Source organism: Monopterus albus, unplaced genomic scaffold (genome assembly GCF_001952655.1).
Source record: "Monopterus albus unplaced genomic scaffold, M_albus_1.0 scaffold295.1, whole genome shotgun sequence".
Taxonomy (NCBI): Eukaryota; Metazoa; Chordata; class Actinopteri; order Synbranchiformes; family Synbranchidae; genus Monopterus; species Monopterus albus.
Genome location: NW_018128175.1, coordinates 3,343 through 20,440, shown reverse-complemented (window position 1 = coordinate 20,440; position 17,098 = coordinate 3,343). Strand labels below are relative to the sequence as shown.

At 38.5% G+C, this 17,098-nt stretch overlaps 1 protein-coding gene across 2 annotated transcripts in view; it reads right to left on the bottom strand.

The window, feature by feature from the left end:
• Nucleotides 1-6,607, bottom strand: part of tsg101a (tumor susceptibility 101a) — an 11,445-nt gene extending 4,838 nt beyond the window's left edge. For both annotated transcript variants that reach the window (XR_002276840.1, XM_020623256.1), the window contains exons 1-6: nt 6,184-6,607; nt 5,693-5,780; nt 5,504-5,569; nt 1,617-1,780; nt 1,237-1,363; nt 641-698 (exon numbers count right to left, since the gene is read on the bottom strand). Coding sequence is in view for 1 of the 2 variants with exons in the window: in XM_020623256.1 (XP_020478912.1) it covers nt 641-698; nt 1,237-1,363; nt 1,617-1,780; nt 5,504-5,569; nt 5,693-5,780; nt 6,184-6,225 (545 nt within the window). In the remaining variant the exon portion in view is untranslated. The remainder of the gene's footprint in view (nt 1-640; nt 699-1,236; nt 1,364-1,616; nt 1,781-5,503; nt 5,570-5,692; nt 5,781-6,183) is intronic.
• Between the last annotated feature and the right edge of the window lie 10,491 nt (nt 6,608-17,098).

The window sequence follows — 17,098 nt, the reverse complement described above, 5'->3', positions numbered from 1 at the left end:
CTGACTTAAACCCAATTGAGCATCTCTGGAGAGACCTGAAAATGGCTGTCCACCAACGTTTACCATCCAACCTGACAGAACTGGAGAGGATCTGCAAGGAGGAATGGCAGAGGATCCCCAAATGCAGGTGTGAAAAACTTGTTGCATCATTCCAAAAAAGACTCATTGCTGTATTAGCTCAAAAGGGTGCTTCTACTAAACACTGAGCAAAGGGTCTGAATGCTTATGACCATGTGATATTTCAGTTTTTCTTTTTGAATAAATCTGCAAAAATGTCAAAAATTCTGTGTTTTTCTGTCAATATGGGGTGCTGTGTGTACATTAATGAGGAAAAAAATGAACTTTAATGATTTTAGCATATGGCTGCAATATAACAAAGACTGAAAAATTTAAGGGGGTCTGAATACTTTCCGTACCCACTGTATGTTTACTACTTTCAAAAAAATTCAAAAACCTGTATTTAACTTTAATGTATAAATTAAACTGACCTAGCTGTAAACTGATTCAGAAATAAATATGCCTGTGTGCAATATGTTGCAGAAGAAACCACAAGACAGCCAGAACAGGACCGCTGCTTGGGAAATAGACACAATGTGTGAGCTGGAGAAGGGGACTGAGAACTGCTTTGCAAACATCTTACCCTGCGCTAGGATTTGGGCCATATGGAGACACCGCAGGCATACCAGGCATGTAAGAAGCTGAGGCAGAGATAAACAAGGCATACCAGGCATGTAAGAAGCTGAGGGAGAGAAACAGTGAAACAATCAGGTCTGAGTACACACAGGTTAAAATACTTTGTGCATCTGTCGTTCTCACAAAGACACATTTACTTATCACTTTATCAGTTTCTTTGGTGTGCTGAAGTGGTCTCTGAGCTCCATCTGCTGCTGAAGAAAATAAATGCATCACCAAGGTCTAAAGTTAGTTCTGGGGTGAAGCTCCACCCCACAAAAAAGGCCCTAGTTAGGGGGTAATACTTTGCAAAGGTCCAAGAACTATTGGGGTGAGACCTGCAGTGCTGAGAATTGTTGACTGGTCAAATATCATGAAGCATATTAAATGCGGAGTTCTTAAAATACCAGTGCTGATCAATGCACTTGTGAAATGTCAGAGAGCTACTTTGTTTAATCTTCCCAGGGCACTGGCCCGGCTGTGGTAATCCAAATCACACTGTGCTCAAGAAACTTTAGACACCTTAGGATTAGTCAGTCTACAACAAAGATTCATGTCACCCACGGTTAGGGGGTCCAGCTGCTTGGAAGGCTTGGTAGGGGGCTTGTGTGGTGGGGCGAGAAAACACAGGAGGCTCTTCTCCAAAGACCACAATCATCACCTGAATCAGACCATACAAGTCTGACTGAGGCTGTAAGACATACAGTGAAAGACAGGTTTAATTAAACAATACAACAAATGCAGAATATTATGTCAAATGATCAACAGGCAAGTGGCAGATCAAATACTACAGTATCTAGAAGCGCAGTTACATTTATAGTTCTAAGGACTGCCCCATTTTGTGCTAACTCATAATCATACACACACCCAAAATATTCCTGCAAGCTATGACTTAATACTGATAAATTAGTGATAATCAAAATGACTGAAGACATCACACATACATGCTTCCACTCATGTAGGTAAGGCAGGTAGATCTTGCCGTTGGCATCAATGTGCTTGCCAGTTTTGATCATCATGGCACTGGTAGGTTTGACAAAACATATGGGGGGGTTGTAGGGATATGTGTCCAGCAACCACAAACACACTGGGATGTTGTAGATATTACCTACAAGAAACACACACACACAGATGTTTGTTTTCATTCTATAGGGGGATTTCACATTACCAGTCTCTAACACATTCATTATCTGGAGACCTACCCTAAACTTAACTATAGCCACTACTTGTCTAACACCTAACCTAAGTTTAATCTAACCTCATTCAACCTTAAAGCAAGCTGTCAAGCATTTGGTCCCCACAAAAAGGGCAGAATCCCCACAGTGTGAGTGCATAAAAAGGTTTCAGTAGTCCACACAATGTTAGTAATGTCAGACCCCCATGTCCAAACTGTTTATAAGTCTCAATATTCTCATCATTAAATTCTTCCCACTTAAAAACTGTGTTTAGTATTGTTTTCACAAGCACAGAGGATCTGTACATACAATTAACAGAAACTATACCTTGTATATATATATAAAAAAATACATTTAACAATCTAAAAACAAACTCCTGCAACTTTGATGTTTTGTAAGAAGACAAGCTCTGCTTCCTAGATGTAATTAAAACCATGCTGCCAAAACAGTAGACAAAGTAACAGACAAAGTAGGGCTCCCACTCTTTTCAAGAAATTATTTTGCAGGACATTTTCAGCATCATAAGTCTATTATGTCAGATGGGGATCACACCCTAGACTAACAAGTTCTTCTAAGGGAAGTCTCCATTGCAAGATACTGTCCAGTACATATATTTACACAAAAAGAGGCAGTCACACTAAATATTGTTTTTCTCTTTTCTGCACTTTGTACAAAATTAACTGACAAAATCTATACCATACCATACCATACCAACTTTATTTATAAAGCACTAAAAACAACCAGAGTGGACCAAAGTGCTGTACATTGCAATAAAACAATATAAATTATAAACCACAAACAACAATATAAAATATAATCAATCAAATGACTAAAATCAACACAAAAATATCAAAATGCCAGGGAAAATAAATGAGTTTTTAAAAGAGACTTAAAAACAGACAGGGTAGAGGCTTGTCTAATGGACAGTGGTAAATCATTCCAGAGTTTAGGACCAGCAACTGCGAAGGCTCGATCGCCTCTAAGCTTACGCTTCGTTCTTGGGACACTCAAGAGAAACTGATTTGCTGACCTCAGAGAGCGTGTGGGTGTATGCCAATGAAGCAAATCAGTTAAGTAGGATGGTGCAGAGCCATGAAGGGATTTAAAAACAAAGAGTAAAATTTTGTAATGGACCCGAAAATGGACAGGTAACCAGTGTAGGGAGGCCAAAACTGGAGAGATATGTTCATATTTCCTTGTACCTGTTAAAAGACGCGCTGCTGCATTTTGGACCATCTGGAGGCGATTGATAGAAGACTCACCGACCCCAAGATACAATGAGTTACAATAGTCCAAACGGGAAGTAATGAAAGCATGAATAAGCGTCTCAAAATGCTGTCTAGAGACAAATGCTTTTACTTTAGCCAACTGTCTGAGGTGAAAGAAACTAGATTTAATGACAGCTGCAATTTGGCTGTCGAATCTTAAATCTGGATCCATCTTAATACCTAAATTTAAAATATTCTTTTGATTATAATGAGCCAATGAGCCCAAGTCAACAGATGGTGAACCAACAGAATCACCAAATACTATCACCTCAGTCTTATCCTCATTCAGCTTTAAAAAGTTAAAAGCAAGCCAAGATTTAATGTCATCCAGACATTCAAGAAGTGTGCTAACGGAAGAGCTCATCTTATTAACCGGTAGGTAAAGCTGGCAATCATCCGCATAAAAATGAAAGGAAACACTGTGATTCCTGAGTATAGTACCAAGTGGGAGAAGGTAAAGGGAAAAAAGAAGGGGTCCAAGGACCGAGCCTTGTGGTACCCCATACACAAGGGGCTCAGAGGAAGATACAGCATCTCCTAGTTTCACACAGAAGGATCTATCCTTAAGATAAGATCGAAACCATTCCAAAGCTATCCCCCGGATACCCACCCAGTGCTCCAAACGAGAAATAAGGATATTCATGGAATTATTTTGCAGATAGTTTACTTTTAGTGCCTAAAATGTTTGCATAGTACTGTATGAATTAATCTTAAATGACAACAGTAAGGACTTATATAATATCGTTATGGGTTCTCCATTTTTTATCCATTAATTGGTGTAAACTGGGTGCTAGACATTTTAGCTAAAGTTTTAACTCTGTGTAAAACCCACTTTCAGATTTGCGAAACCTTTATTTGACCTATGAAACAAATAAACACATACGGTAACTTTTAAAAACTACATCTCAGCATTTTCTCCATCTAGACACAATGAGACCAGATTTATGTTAAAAGCCAGCACATCTACAAGTAAACCTAGACCTGATTAACTGAAACACAAAAAGGGTACCACTTTTTTCCCCATCTAGGCCATATTGGATCAGATCTGGATCAAGAATCACTATATTTAGAGTTGTCAAATCTGGACTACTGAAGATTACCCAGGAGAGTGTAAAGCCAGTTTAAAATGGTTTCAATAACAATAACCCCTTTTTAGACATGCACAATAATAATACAGAAATGCTCCACAAGGTATTTTTGTAAGAGCATCTCATCAACAGTGTTCTCTTGTGGGACCTGAATAACAGCAGGACATTCTCTACCAAGCAATGGAAACAAACTTGAATATAAACTGTGTTTTAGAATGTTATAACTCCTCACTACCTCACCAAGTGTAATGACATATCCAACTCCACCATGTGAATTACTAAGTGCGATGTTTGAACTTCACTGGGGAAAATACTATTACCCTATTTTTGTGTATTGTGGTTTTAATACTTTCTTACCTTTATGTAACTTTTTTATTTTAAGACTAAGTGTTTTCTGACTTTTGACTCCTTACCTGACTCTAAAGGAGAGCTACACAAGAATTCCTATATGCCTAGACTGTTAATGCATAAACGGCAAAAAAAAAAATCTTGACTTATAAACACACACACTTTGAATATGAAACATTTGCCAGCAAAACAAGTTGGTAAACTTATCATCCTAACCAAACACTCAATGTTAGATAGCTAGCGAACTTAACATTATCATTGTGCTGTTGCTTAGAGACCTAAAGGAGTATTTAATTATAAATCTATTTGAAAGTAAGGCTTGTAACAGTTACTAATGTTTGAAGGATCAGTTAATTTAGATCAGCAACACCGATGTTATCTGAGGTCTTTATCTTCTGCAGCAAGTACACAGTGTCTTCACCAATCTCAGCAGGGATGCAATCAAAAGCCTACAACTTCATATGGTGTTCAAAGCTGTTCAACCCTATCATACTACCATTCTAACCTCATCTAACCACTGAACAAACAGTAGCTCTCATTTCAGCTACCAGCTGTTGAGACCAAACAGACAAAATGAAAAGACAGAAATGACAAAATTCTTTTCCAGGATGACAAATAGTTTCTCATGATGTTTTACTAATTCTATCATTTTTGATTATTTTTCAATGACTGGAAAACTGGTCTAATTTCCAGGTTTTCCAGGACAAGTGGGAATCCTGTCAAAGACATGGAGTAGCACAATAAAAGATAAAATGTATCCACAGGTATAGTTTAGGATGCTTCTCTTTCCTTCTGCCCCAAGGAGTTCCCATTTATTACAGTATTTGGGCCTATAAATGAAGTTTGCACAAAAAAGGACAAGACAAACAAAACACACAAAGAATTTTATAATTCTATAAAGAACAACTGTCAAATAGAAAGGAAGTTTTAGAAAACGAGAACCATTCTTTACCTCTGTAGCTCACTGGGACGGTTCCCGTCAAGCTCATCAGGTCTCTTGTGGAGCCATCATTAAAAACTGAAATACAAGAGGATCCCGTGTCAACTAGCAAAACAAGTTAGATAATGTCATCATGTAAGCATATGATATATAATTGCGACCACAGTGTCAAAAGCAGGAGACCAAGATTATTCTATTTACCATAAGCATCCATAACCGGCTTCAAGTCTTTGTACTGGGAGATGACATTGGTTATCTCACGAACTGTCAGATCTCTGTATTTGTATTGCTAGACAATGACAGAAAAAGAAGATAGGCCATGTATGTTATTGAAAGTTTAGACACAACTGCTGACACAAGTTTAGAAAGAGTCGACGCTAGATACTATTCGTAGAAAATTTGTTCTACAGGCTGTACAAGAATGTGAGATCGTTGTTGTAAAAACGAAAATCAAAGAAGAGCACTGTATAAAACTGGTTTTATTCTAAAGATTTGTGCGAGAAATCTTAGCAAAATGCATTGCAGGTGTTCGCCGTTCTAAACTTAAATGCCCCACTCATTTAGTATAAACCATTCCAGGAAATACTACCGTGCTAAATAGTGTCATGTTTGGTATCGGTAGCACTGATGTTAGCTAACAAATTGCTACTTCTTTGCCAGCAAGTGCCGCAACGGTTAAGCAGCGGGCTTACCTTCAGCATTTTCTTCAGCGCAGCTTCGTTGACAACTGCCATGGTTTAATTTGTTAGTTTTAAATGTTATTTTTATGGAGTTAAGTGAGTGAACAGCTTCTTTTTTAACCTAAATGGAGTGACAACTAACCCAAGCTAACGTTAGCTAGCAGGACTCCAGTGAATGCTAGGCTAACGTTAGCCCAACGTCGGGCCCAACTACAGCTACGACAGTGATTTCTATATTAAACTCTCTAGTACACCACAAGTGACGTCTCTGTTATTAACGTGACAGAATTAAACAAAATGATCAAAACAGATAACAGACACAACTCTTAATTCTTAGTTGTACATAAGAGGCCGGAAAAACACCGAATGATCAACAAAGAGAACTTCCTGCAGATTTCCCGACGGCTTCCGGTCCGCGTGTGACGTCAATCATGGCGAGTAGTCGTCTTCGTACTCTTCTTCTTCTTCTTCTTCTTCTTGGATGTTTACAAGCAACGTTAAGTGTATTACTTCTGAGTAGGAGTGTGGGACAAGAAAATCTAACTACCCGATATCCCCCAAGGAATTAATAAAAAAAAACAACAACTAAAACACTGTTCTCCTGAATTCCTTTGCAGCATATCCTACATGTAAAAGCTTACTTTATTTTCTTCAAGTTGTATTATTAACCTTTGTGCATCCTTGGGCATTCCTTGAATGCATGTTCTATTGTTTCAGACCTATTATAATAATCACAGTCTAGTATTATGCTTATTCATTAAAATAATGTACTATTCAATCTTGTATGTCCAGATCTCATCCCTGAAATTATATGTTTCCCTAAAGTTGACGTGCTAGCGTTTCTACCCCTAGTTCTACCCCTACCCACTTTCTTCTGAATGCCATATAACTGAACATTATCCCATAAAAACAGTCACTTCTGGAACATTTTACCCTTGTACTTTTCAATTCTGCCTTTCTATACTTGATCTCCAAACAAATAGTAGAACTGCCTGCTCCTTCTTTAGTACTCACATCTCCTTGTTCATTACTGTACGTATATGAGCAGGTACCCACAGAAAATGAACTTTGATTGCTGATTAACAAAACCTGAGACCAATGTTAAATCACCACTGATCATGTATCCATTGGTAAATGTACCAGTACCACCATTTAAACACACTAACCCATTCTCATCTATAAACTCTTCAGTCACTCCTCCATTAAAATCATTCTTAAAACCCCATAAAGTGTTATTTGCATTAAAATCCCCACTTTCCCCAAACTCTTCAGTCACTCCTCCATTAAAATCATTCTTAAAACCCCATAAAGTGTTATTTGCATTAAAATCCCCAAACCACTTTCCTTCTTGAGTTATCCCATATTTCTCCTGACATTTCCAGGCTTCTGAGATGAGGGTTCTCAAATGAATGTATGAAGCGTTGTTTCAATTTCTTAATGTCTTTCTGTTTTGGATAAAATTGCCCCAGTTAAAGCCAGATCAGCTCACTTGATTGATTATGTGCCTTGGATGACTGGTGGTATTCCTAGGCCTATATATTGGAGAGTTGAGGATCTGCAAAAAAAATCCAACTCCAAGTTGATTTTTTGTTTTTTGATCTAAAGGAAATTTTTATTAAATTGACACAAAGAGTGTGTATGAGGATGATGACAAATGACTTATACGTTATGTGTGACTTTCCACCATGTCACCTATTTATTCTGATAAACATATTTTAATGATTCTTCATCTAAACTATAACATATGATAGCTATTTTCTAAGAACTCAATAGGTGTTAGTATCGCTCACACATGGGAGTGTGAGTGAGCAAAAAAATAAAAGAATGGAGGAGGAACAGAGCGGGAGGACGAGAGGCAACAAAAACTGGATAAACACACACAGTAAACACTGGAAAATAAATAGTACTGGCTGTTGGCCTGAGAGCATCAACAAACTGGCAATGGAGAAGTAAGTGAGCCGGGTATAAGTAAGAGGAAAGACCAATGAAGTGCAGCTGGTGTTAATCAAGGGATGTGAAGCAGGTGTGCAAGGTGGTGTAATCAGGAGCCGAAAAAACAAAAAAAGTGCGGTAAGAGAGGCAGGTGCAGCTGGGCAAACCTGACAATAGGCTCAATCAAGGGTCAAATACTACATACATTAGGCTTGCACTAAGTAAGAAGGCCAACACTTACAAGCACTTTATTTATTTATTCCTGTTAAAAACAAATAAAAAGTATACTTATTAATTATACAACACTGCTGATTTACGAGATGTATAAAAAAAACTGGTTCCCACAATAATAATCACAACCATCTTTATTATGGTGTGTTATTTACAATACCAGACTGAATCCCACATTCAGTAACTCATAAAGGATGTTGTATCATAATCCATTACTGTCCACATTATTGTTTTTTTCTACAGTATTACTGTAATTATACCTTACACTAAAACACAGTATCATGCTGTAGGGGGAAATCGGACAATTCGGACAATTCTTGGCCAAAAAGGGACAACAAATGCCAGAACTATCAGATCTTGTATGGCTTGCAGATTTGATGTTTTTAGTTGACATAACAAAGCTTCTGAATGTGCTGAACACGAGCCTTCAAGGGCAAGATGCAGTGGTGAGCCAGTTGTATGCACATGTCAAAGCATTTGTAACCAAGCTGCAACTTTTCCAAAAACACTCCTCACAAATGGAACCCAATACCGTGTTTTCCACTGGACAATATCAGTGCAGAAACGAGGAGGTATGGAACAGACATCGCATCTCTTAAACAATGCTTTCAGGATTTTGCAGCTATGAAAAGATGTTGCTTTTCTCTTCAGCCTTCTCCATGGACCCAGATGATGCTCCACTTCAAGTGCAAATAGAGCTCATTGAGCTGCAGTGTGACAGCGAGTGGCACAGCCAACATCAACAGCTTTCTCTTGTGAACTTTTGCTGGCAGCTGGATAAAGGCAGGTTTCCAGAGATTCAAACATGTGCAAAGAAAATTCTGAGCTTGTTTGGCTCCACCTATTTGTGTGAGCAAACATTCTTTGTTATGAACCTAAACAAGGATTGCTTGAGGACAAGACTGAGTGATTCTCACCTGCATGACATTTTGCGCATCTTAACCACTGTCTTTAAACCAGACCTGGCTTGTGTACTGCAATCCAGATCTCAGTATCATCCATCACATTAGTGCGCCATGTCATTAGGTCTGAGTTGCCAACCCAAAGCATCAGGGTTGAGACTCAGAATTTACATGTTGCCTTTTAAATTTGTTTTGTGTTGGTCAAAACCACATTTATATGCACTTCAACTAATGGCACTTTATGTTTTGCACTGTTGGTGTTATGTACTTTTCACATATATGAAATGTTCATATGTTTAGAACTTAAAAGTTGACAGACAACCTTATGCCCATAATAAGTGATGATTAAAATGAACCTGAGGTTAAGATAATTATCAACTTCCTGGAAGTTTTTTTCTTCCCAGACAGCTTTTTCTTATGTTATATGGCCCCCCAGATATGAAAGGCAGAATGATTTTGTTAAGACCAATTAATTCCTGGGTAGCTTACACTTATTTGCATTTTCATGTAAAGAAATTAAAACTATTTGAAATTTGCAGGCATTTGAAATAAAATTTTAATAAAACAGTGCACTTGCGTTTAACTTTAATGATTCAAAGAATGTCAGGCAGGATGGTTGGCCCTTGGGCATTCTCACATTATCAAATCTGACCCTCTGAAAAAGGTTTGGACACCCCTGCCATAGATCACTGAAGATGTAAATGCTATTAAGCTAATAGATACTAAAGCCTCAGCACTATACTGTAGGCCTTCTGCTGTCATTTTAAATTAATATTGTGAATGTCCTTAGGAAAGTCACTGAAATTTAGAATTGATTAATGGATTGATTGATTTTAATGGCGGATAGCAAACCAACTTTCAGGTACATTAAGTTAAAGAAGGTCACATCAAAACCTCACAAATTTTAGCCTCGTAAGTAATTTTATAAAAGACGTTTCTCCTCGGTGCTCAGTGAGTGAACTTGAAAACGAGTCTTTAACTCATTTATTTTTTGAATGTCCCTTTTCCAAATCTTTCTGTGCTGAGATATGTTTTACCTTTCACTTCTTATAATAAGCTAATTGGTATATGTTTCTACAAACTCATTTTAGTAAAAACCTAAATAACGCAATTACGTTTTTATGTTTAATGGGGAAATTTGATACACACAAAGCCTGAGTGATATCCTCGAAACCAAATACTCATTTGACAGCACAGATAATTATTTTGTTGTTTTATTGTATTTTATTTTTCTCACCGAAAACAAAACTTGTTCAGTTGGAGTGTAATCATCAGCATGTTTGCTGATGTTTTTGTTACTGTAAATACAATATAATAAAAGTATGTATGGAAATGCACTACCTGTCATAAGATTGGGGTTAACTCCTTTTTTCCATCTGTCATTACACATTTAAGCAGTTCAAGTCTAGTCAATAAGCTTACATGGTGCAAAACTCTAAAATAAACTGCCAGTGGTAAAACTAAATAAACTAATAAAATTTGATAAATTATAAAAATGCTAAATTTCATATAAAACAGGTCTTTTTCACGGGTCGAGTAATAGGTTAAATCTTTTTACAGCAGTGGGGGTAAATGTCTCCCAACTTGATTTGATTACTTATTCTTTCTGTACAAAAAAAGTGTTGGAAAAGACTGTTACTGCACCTTCTGAAGCATTGTTTAGAAAGAGACTACTGTGCCCTGAAGAAGAAGTTGAAGAAGGGTTTGGGGCTGTGCACGCTTCTTGTGTGTGTGCATCAAATTGTGAAAGAGATGTGATCACAACTGATACAGATATCCTCTGGTAAAAAAAACAAAACAAAGCAATTTGTTATGATTCCTATGATCACCTATGTTTCCGTTATTGCATCACATTCTGTATTTTCCTGTGCATTACTCAAGCAGAAACTTGAGCTGCCATTACTGTGCACAAGCAGAGTCAGTGGCAATTGTGTAGATTATAGAAAAAGAATTATTTTATTCTTGCTGTGTATACTTTCTCAAAATTGCTGTTAAAATTAAAAGATGAATATTTGGCAGAAGATCACACTGTCTGCTACTTATTCGGACTATTCCTCTACATCTGATACCATACTGTGACAAAAGTATAGGTATTTTTTTTATCTAAGTATTTAGATGTGTTTAAGCAGAGATATAGACTGTGTCTGTGTACTGTCATCTGTAGATGCTGTACATCATAAAGCACTGTTCTGTATTTACACCCACATCACTGACATGTTTTTTGTCTGTCTGAGGAGACAGAACAAGGAAGAGAACAAGAGAGCTGAAGTGTAGCTGATTTCATCACACACACCTCTGTCTCTGGCTTTCCCAGCATGTGTGACGAATAGATTGTGCAACAATTAATTGATGCTGCACCTCCTCATTTCTGTCCCCTCCTTCATCCTCAGCACCAGGGTCACTGCAGCTCAGCACTTTGGTTTCACCGGTCTGTCCAGTTATCATCCATAATATATACACACACAGCTCCACGGCCCACTTCAACTTATCAGAATCCTGAATGTCTGCTATAATCACCGTAGCCACAAAATGTATTCAAGCAGTATTGGTAGAAATGAAAAGAGTATTGTGTTCACTATATCATTGTACATTGCCAATTTATTATACGTTGTTGGCAGATGTTGTAAAATAATTGAATTGTCAATGACTGGTTAAAATAACCATCTAAAAAGACAGGGTTTCCTGCTTCCTGTCAGCTCAGTGTCAGCTCTGTGCTCAGATGTCCAGCTATCAAATGAATATTCACAAGCCCAGCTCATTGTAGTTCGACAGCATGAGCTGCCAGCTTTAGGTAAAAGTGCTAGTTTGCAAAAGAAGAACTAAAAGTAAGGCCATGGATGTTTTGCCTCATCTGAATCTCCTGGTGTTGCATCAGCCATTATTCTACTGCTGGTGAAAAAGAGAGTCAGCTCAGTCTGTGGGTGTCTTTAAAGTTTCTGAGAACAAATATTTAATATGAAATAATTTACAATGAAGGATTTGGAGAAACTAGGTAATGTAATTGATGGCAGATATGAAAAGAGCCTCAGTGATCTGGATTAGCAGATTAGAACTCTTTAACATATTTGCTCACTCGCGGCACTGGATAGCCTTTGAAAAATGCATAAAATAAAACTTTCTTTGAAATGTCAAACTTGCATTTTGCTGCTGGCAGCAAATTTAAAACAAGCAATGAACTTCAAAGGTATAACACTGAAGTTTCTTAAGAGATGGTCAAATGCTGTCTTTTGTTGCTATTGTGTGGTGATGACACAGTGATGCTCCTAGCAGGGTGACAGACAGACAGTAGATAAATCTTCACCCTTTATCAGGTTGGCTGTTTTAGCCAGCTTTTCCTCTGAAACATTAAGCCACAGAACATTTACTTATAACATGTGCATTTTACATGTGTAACTTCTGTCCAGAGGATAGCATGTCTGTCATACAAGTTAATATACAATATACAGTATATGTCTTATTCCCTTCATGTCTGTTGCTGTCTGGCTCTGAAGGAAACAACATAAGTCATGAACACAAGTACAACAGCGAGTAGAACGCGAGTGTTTGTATGTTAGTCTGTGCAAGTGTTCTCTTATTTCCATGACTCTTGGATGAACAAAGTAGTTTCACACTGATTCTTGTCCTCATGACAAGCACTTTTAACACCACACTCCACCTGCCTCCATCATCCTCTACTCCTACTAACCCCTCTGCCCCCCGCCTTTCTTTTTGTCAATCCTCATGGAGCTGAAGAGTTGAATCATGGGTCAGCAGGTCTCTGTGCATTGAGCCAGACTCAATTTCCAGATGGTGAAGTCACCATCTATCTCTGCTCATCAGTTTAACACAGACACATCAGAACTCACACTTATATGCAGACACACCGAATATACTCACTCCTGCAGTAATTGCAGACTTTTGACCAATGCACAAATATACACAAAATACACTAAACAACACTGGCTGCTGCTGCGTAACACTACCTGCCCTGCTTCTTCTGACACACAGAGCCAGAGTGTAACGTACACTGGGTCCTCCAGTTGGAGGACTTGTTTGAGAAACAAGTTGACTTAATAATGCTGTAGACTAGATGTGTTCAGGTGCTGGACATTGAAACACGTGTCCCCGTGGTTCTGCAGACTATTTTCATCTATGTCCCGGTCCTTCCCATCGATGTTTCCTTCTGTTTGTTACCAAATGTGATCTGTTTTACAAAAGACAAGGAAATTAAGTACTGTAAAAATTATTTCCAAAAACATGAAAGTTAAGAATGTTGTCTGGTACTGTGTGTACATGTGTGTGTTTGTTTACAATGTCAGCGGTGGTTTTCATAATCATTAATCTATGTAGTCTGTGAGATGTGATGGAAAACTCCCTCCAGCTGTTAGCACAGTCCACACTGATACTCGATTGTTTATGTTGCAAGTCAAATTGTGTTCAGCTCATGAGGTAGGGCAGTCGTCTCCTGACCAGCAAGTTGGTGGTTCGACTCCCGGTCTCCCCGCATGCCTAAGTGTCCCTGAGCAATACACTGAACCCCGAATTGCTCCCGGTGGCTTGATTAGCGCCGTTGTGTGGCAGCTGTTGTCATCGGTGTGTGACTGTTCTGGGTGAATGGTGTATCATCTCTGTAAAGCGCTTTGGCCAGTGCAACACACTGTGGAAAATGCTCTATATAAATACAGTCCATTTACATTGGGTGAACCTGTGATTTGTGTGTGTGAGTGCAGGCTTGCACCACTGACCTTTTCTGGTTGCTGAGCCAAACCAGACTGGAGGTGCAGAGAACAGACTCGATGATTCCTCTGTAGAACTGTATCAGCAGCTTCCTGAAGTCAACTGTCACCTCCACTGTTTTGAGCGTGTTCAGCTCCAGGTTGTTGCGGCTGCCGTCTGTAGGCTGACTTGTTGCCGTCTCGGATGAGTCCAGTGACCGTTGTATCATCAGCAAACTTTAGGAGCTTGACAGAGGGGTCCTTCGAGATGCAGTCGTTGGTGTAGAGTGAAAACAGCAGAGGGGAGAGCACACATCCCTGGGGGGCACCTGTGCTTATTGTCCGGGTGCTGGATGTGGTTTTCGCCAGCCTCACCTGCTGCTTCCTGTCCAACAACCAGAATACAATAAGCTCAGCTAAAAACCTCTTAGAAAATAATATAGTAGGTCTCATTAGAAAAGGCAGTTATTAAACCTTAAAGATAGGACACTGATTTTTGCCATCAAACGCTGAGTTGTTGGACCAGCAGGTCAGCACACTATCCATGTGAATGACATTTAAGATTAGGCAATTTCTCAGCCACTTGATACAACTCAATTCAAGTTTTCATCCAAATGTAAAGGACATTTTATACCAAATTTCAACAAAATCAGCAAAAGACAATAAAATCTGTGTCTGTTTCTAGCTACTGGTTAATAGGAACATTGAGATGTGTAGTTGGAGTTACTGTAATTCTCCAGCTGGGTGCTTTTAAACCTTTGCAGAAGTAGAAGGCCCAGTGAGATGATATAATTAGTCAAACCTTTCAGTCAAACCTGAAATGATGGAGAATGGTGCAGAAAACATATGACAAGAGGTTTACAGTCTCCTCATTGCTCAAAATAAATCTCATGGTTTTGTGTCTTCACTGAAAACCTTACTGACAAATGTGCCATGTGCTTCATGTACATCATGATTTATTAGCAGTCTGTTTAATATTTTGTTTTTATCAGTACACAAACTTTCACCTCAGCCAGCTGGAAAAACAGTCATTCCACATTTGTTTCTGTGCAAATTGAAAATGGGCATTAAAAACAAGTGGATGTAAACTGAAGTCAGTCAGATAAAGCTGGATTAAAGTTTACATGTTTGTTCCGCAAGGGTTTTGGGACTCAAAAGCTGATCTCATTTCTTTTATTAGGATTCATTAGTAGGTGGCAGTTCATTGAGCAGATAAAGCTTTGTGAAGTTTGTATTGACTGACAGATGTTCCAGCCTATCACAGTCAGCGCTGGCGGCTGCAGCTCCCTACCACTACTCAGGAAACTCCTTGTTTGCCCATATTTGGATGAAGTGACAAAGATGGCAATAAGTGAAGAGTAAATCTACATCAGAGCTGACTCTTCTCAAGCTGCAGGACACAGTCTGTCATGTCACAGTATCCTTTATTAAGAAATAAATGCACCTTATATCAGCACAATTATTATGGATTCAAAACATGTCAGAATCAGCTGACAACCAGGCAGCTGCTTCTCTGCTCCAGTTCATTTATATCAGGAATGGGGTAAATGAGTCTGATTTAGCCAAATGTATTTTTCCCATCTACTGTCCCTGACCAGGTTGATGTTAATAGTTGATTAATAATTCTGACAGTGTGATGATCTTCTGCCAATAATAATTCATAATTCTTGTTTAATGATGGGGACTTATTAAACCTGAAACCAGTATTACATATTTTGTAAAAGATGTATGTGAAGAGCATCTTAAAGATACTTGATGAAACGAGAACAAATAAAAGCACATCTTGTATTTTGTTTGCCAAAGGAAAAATCACTTGAGAGTGTAATAAATGTTGTGAATGAGTTTTTTTTGTAGTGAAGATGTTTCATTGTAGGTGTCCTCTTTCATATTCTACCCCCTTGTCGTCCTAAATTATGGCTGCAAGGCCTGTTTCTTGTGGGTCAGCCCATACTGTAACATCATGGCACAGCAAGAAGTGCTAGGACGGCCTTAGACGACTGAAAATGATCGGATAAAAAAGGTTTACACCGCTAAAAACAGAAGTTTTATTATAAAATTCCACAAGACTATATTTTTATATTTTGAACTGAAGTAAGGACAAAATGAAATACTGGAAATAGGAGACATTAATAGCCTAACTGAAAAAAATGTGTTGCAGTAAACTGTTCAGAGAACTGGACGAATAAACATTACTATAATTGTTTAACGACATAGTTCGAACGTCTAATTTAAAGAAAATGATTTTCAGTAATCCAGTAGAACTAGCCATTAGCTGTTGTTTTCGACATGAACTTATTTAACGGTAAACGATACTTTCATTAAACGAGCCGCTATCCTCCCTCTGACCAACACAGATATAGGCACTCGACTTTTACTCCAGTAGGGTATCATCGCAACAAACACGGAGAGAAAGAGAGAGAGAGACGGGGGAGCCTGGAATTAGGGGCAAACTGTCTGTTTAAGGAAATAAATTAGTCTGTAATAAGAGGCTATTAATAACGTACAGTTTGCAATAATAGCCTTTATTATTTCACTGTACAGGAGTGGGATAATAAAAACACAGCTGCGTTTTCCTTTAGGCTAACTTTAAATGTGGTTCTTTCCGATAAAGGCCTACCTTTTGGCCATAACCGCAGGAGGCACACAATATGCGAGTACGACTGCCTTGTTAGGGGAATTGTAACATGTCTGCCATCCACTGAACGCAAATGGACGAACTGAAAATGTCAACAGTGAGAACAACCAGACCCGTAGGCCTTAAAGGCTGCTCGTCAGCATTTAGCGTCACGTGGGCCCGTTTCGCTGTCCGCGCGCCACACTGACTAGTCTTCTCCCAACAGTGTTAATGTGAGACCACATCCTTTTTTCACCAAAAGAGGGGAAATAATTGCAATAGTTAAAGAACATTTTCCGGAGCACGAGTTTGATTTTGCATCCCCACATGCCTTTTTTATTGGGTAGAGAATAATTTTATTTCTTTATAAAACGGATTCCTGCGCCACGACCGGCCTCCTGTCTCACTGTTGATTCTGTCCGGGTTCAGACACTGGTGTGGCTTTCGATCAGAAACGTCTTAAACTGGTTGAAAGGAGTTTTTCCTCCCCACTGTCGCCAAGTGCTTCCTCAAGGGGGATTTGACCCTATAATAATAATAATAATAATAATAAT